Source organism: Arachis ipaensis, chromosome B04, assembly GCF_000816755.2.
Source record: "Arachis ipaensis cultivar K30076 chromosome B04, Araip1.1, whole genome shotgun sequence".
Taxonomy (NCBI): Eukaryota; Viridiplantae; Streptophyta; class Magnoliopsida; order Fabales; family Fabaceae; genus Arachis; species Arachis ipaensis.
In genome coordinates, this window is record NC_029788.2 from 50822888 (window position 1) to 50826019 (window position 3132).

Here is a 3132-nt window from a genome sequence, read left to right on the forward strand (position 1 = left end):
AGTTGTAAAGAATTTTGAATTTCTTATTTTCTAAATTTAAACTTTCAAGTATAAAGAACAACAAAAATTATTCTCATAAAAACATATTAGGTTATTTGAATATCTGAGGGGCCAAGGCTCCTGTTAAATTCACCACTGTATGAAATTCACTAATTTTTATGTGTATGTCCAATGGCTTAAGAACAATATATGTATTATTTAAAGTGACATCTTAATAGATTTCATAATTAATTGATAAATTTAATTTGTGATATACTCAATGGTAAAGTCTAGGGACCAGTAACTTTATTAAATTTTGACCAGCATGTAATCAGTAAATAAAAGTGAGTCATTGGAAGAAATCTCACACCATTAAAATTATTATTAGTGGTTATTCGATGGCTACAAATCACAAAAGTTGCTGGCCCTAGCACTCCTCATATTCAATATTATGATTTGTTTATCATTCTGAAGAGTAAAAAGGATAATCATATATGTCATTTCATGTTGTTACAAAGTAACATCTTAATAGAGATTTAGTTAATTAATAAACAAATGATGAATAATCTAATTGAGTGTTCGTGAAAGACAGAAATGTGGAAGAATTGATGAGCAAATTGAGTTGCTGAAGAGAAAGCTAAGACTAATCTACCAAGGTGAAGCCTTCAATGGAAGGACCACAAGGACTGCTCGCTCTCATGGCAAAAAGTTCCAAGTTTCTATCAAGCAAGAAACTGCAAGATTATTGGTATTTTTCATATTACATCATACATATTTTGTTTTTATTTCGATTTGATTGGAAATTTGAAATTAATAATATAAAAATTGACATCATAATAATGAAAATAAAAACAGAAAGGCAAAATATGCATTAAAATTGGTGATGCGTGCCTTGTGCGAAATAATTTTGCATTTTATTTATTTTTGAGTGAGTGGGCAAAAAAATCTACCTTACAATAATGATAGGATAGAATTTAATGTTGAAAGTATGATTGGATTTGTGCATTATTCATCCTTCACGTCCGAGTAGTCTCTTGGTGGACAGGTATGAATTGAATTATTAATGTATCTTAATTTAATAATTTAAATTTTTGAAGCAAATAATCCTATGATATAATTTCAAAATTTCTGATGATAAAAGAGTATAAAGCTTAATCTTGTGGCCCCATATTTTTTAAATAAAAAACTAAATTAAATTTCAACATAAAGTATGGATGGACAGAAACTCATGATTTGAATTGAAAAGAACCTCATGCATGAGTGGTGTTATAGAAGAAAACATACAATATAAATAATAGCTATCCATGAACAAGTTTTATTTGTTTTAACTAAAATAGTAGAGGGCAATTCTAACTGTGTTTTATTCTATATATATTTTTAGGGAAATTTGGGGTGGGCCTACATGCAAAAGGAGAACTACATGATGGCGGAGGTTGTATTCAAGAAAGCCCAAATGATAGATGCTGACGCCAACAAGGCTTGCAACTTGGTGGTGTGCCTCATGAGACAATCCCGTTATGAAGAAGCCTATTACATTCTTGAACATGTCTTGCATCAAAAGCTTCCTGGCTCCGATGAAACCAAGTCCAAGAAAAGAGCAGAGGAGTTGCTTTTGGAATTGAATTCAAATCTCCCTCAATCACAATATCTGGATAATTTGGGCCTTGATGATGACTTTGTCAAAGGGATAGATGAATTGCTCACTGCATGGGGATCAAATAACAGATCCAGAAGGCTTCCTATATTTGAGGAAATCTCTTCCTTTAGAGATCAATTGGCATGTTAGTTAATTCTCAATCTTAGGTTATATGTTTCTTTTTATTATTGTTTGTGTCATGTTTGTATATATTACTATATTAGTGTCATAGGTTGTTATTATTCTTAGTACGTAGTTTGTGCTTCCTCTACCCTTTTTTGTCTTCTTAAAATGGTGAGGGAAGCAATGAAACCAATAAGCTTTGCTTGTATCTTGTTAGATGAATAATAGATATGAAGCGTTCCAATAATAAGCACCATCTTTGTGGATAGAAGATTGATGGTATGATATGAAATTCATTTTATTACATAGTTTCAGGTGCAAAAACAATCATCTATGATAATACTCTTTTACTTTTTTATTTTTATTTTTTTTATGCTTATTAAGAGTGATCATGATTCATGAATATCAATTTTGAGAATAAAAAAGCAGCTTGGTCAAATGTCATGAAACACAAAAACAGCAATATTGGAACATTGGAACACTTATGAATCTCAAAAAGAAGATTCTGGGCTAACTAGTTATTGCTTTTGGTTAAAGTAGTAGTTGTGCAAACATCATCTAAATCGGATCCCCAATGAGAATCAACAAATGCAAGGATTTTGAAGTCAAAGTAGGTATTCCGAGAATTACCTGAAACATTGATTTGGGCCTGAACGTGAGGCTCAGATCTCTTTGTATGGCAGCGTCTGACTTGTTGATTCCGAGGTATCACCTGTCCGAGTTCCTCGTGAGGAGATGATGGGTGGTACCTGCAAGAGACTCCGATACATAAGTTAGCAAGGATTTTAGACAGATTTTTAGTAGATTAGAACGTGAATTATACCTGAAGGGTGTCAACGTATTTATAGTAAAGTCATTGATCACCTTTTGTTACGGTAGTTCCACCTTTATTGATGGATAACTGTTCTCTTTATTTTGGGAGTTTTGTTGACTTCACCCTTCTAGATGAAGTGGCTAGATTCGTGGAGGCAGTTACTCACTTTGGGCAAGTAGAACTGGATTCCCTTGATGATGTCCAGTCTCTTCAAAGAGGCCGGGTAAGCGTGGAGACCAACCCTTCTGAGTCAGGCCCTTTATTTTTTAGTGGGCCTGGCTTTAAGTTTTGGGGCAAGGTATGAATAGTGTCTCTGCTTGAGTCCGAGCTTTTTAAGAGGTCAGACTCGAGCATATTGGACCTTTAGCTTTCACATCGGGTACCCGACATATTTTCAAAATTTTTGAATGTTATTGTCTTTAAGGGAGAGCGAGCAAAACGCGACAGTTTCTCTTGGGGTTTGCGCACGTTTTCTTGAGGGGTGTAACGGTTGCTCTGCCCTTGTCCCCCTATATAAGATGCCTTTTTTCTCCCTTTTCTCTTTTCTTCATTTCCAAAAGCATTTCCCTTTCAGTTTCTT

General features: G+C 33.8%; 1 protein-coding gene across 1 annotated transcript in view; it reads left to right on the top strand.

The window, feature by feature from the left end:
* LOC107637782 (protein SULFUR DEFICIENCY-INDUCED 1-like) overlaps positions 1 to 2046 on the top strand; it is a 4421-nt gene extending 2375 nt beyond the window's left edge. Inside the window, exons 3-4 of the mRNA XM_016341103.2 lie at positions 572 to 727; positions 1361 to 2046. Of these exons, the coding sequence (XP_016196589.1) occupies positions 572 to 727; positions 1361 to 1765 (561 nt within the window). The 3' untranslated portion in view covers positions 1766 to 2046. The remainder of the gene's footprint in view (positions 1 to 571; positions 728 to 1360) is intronic.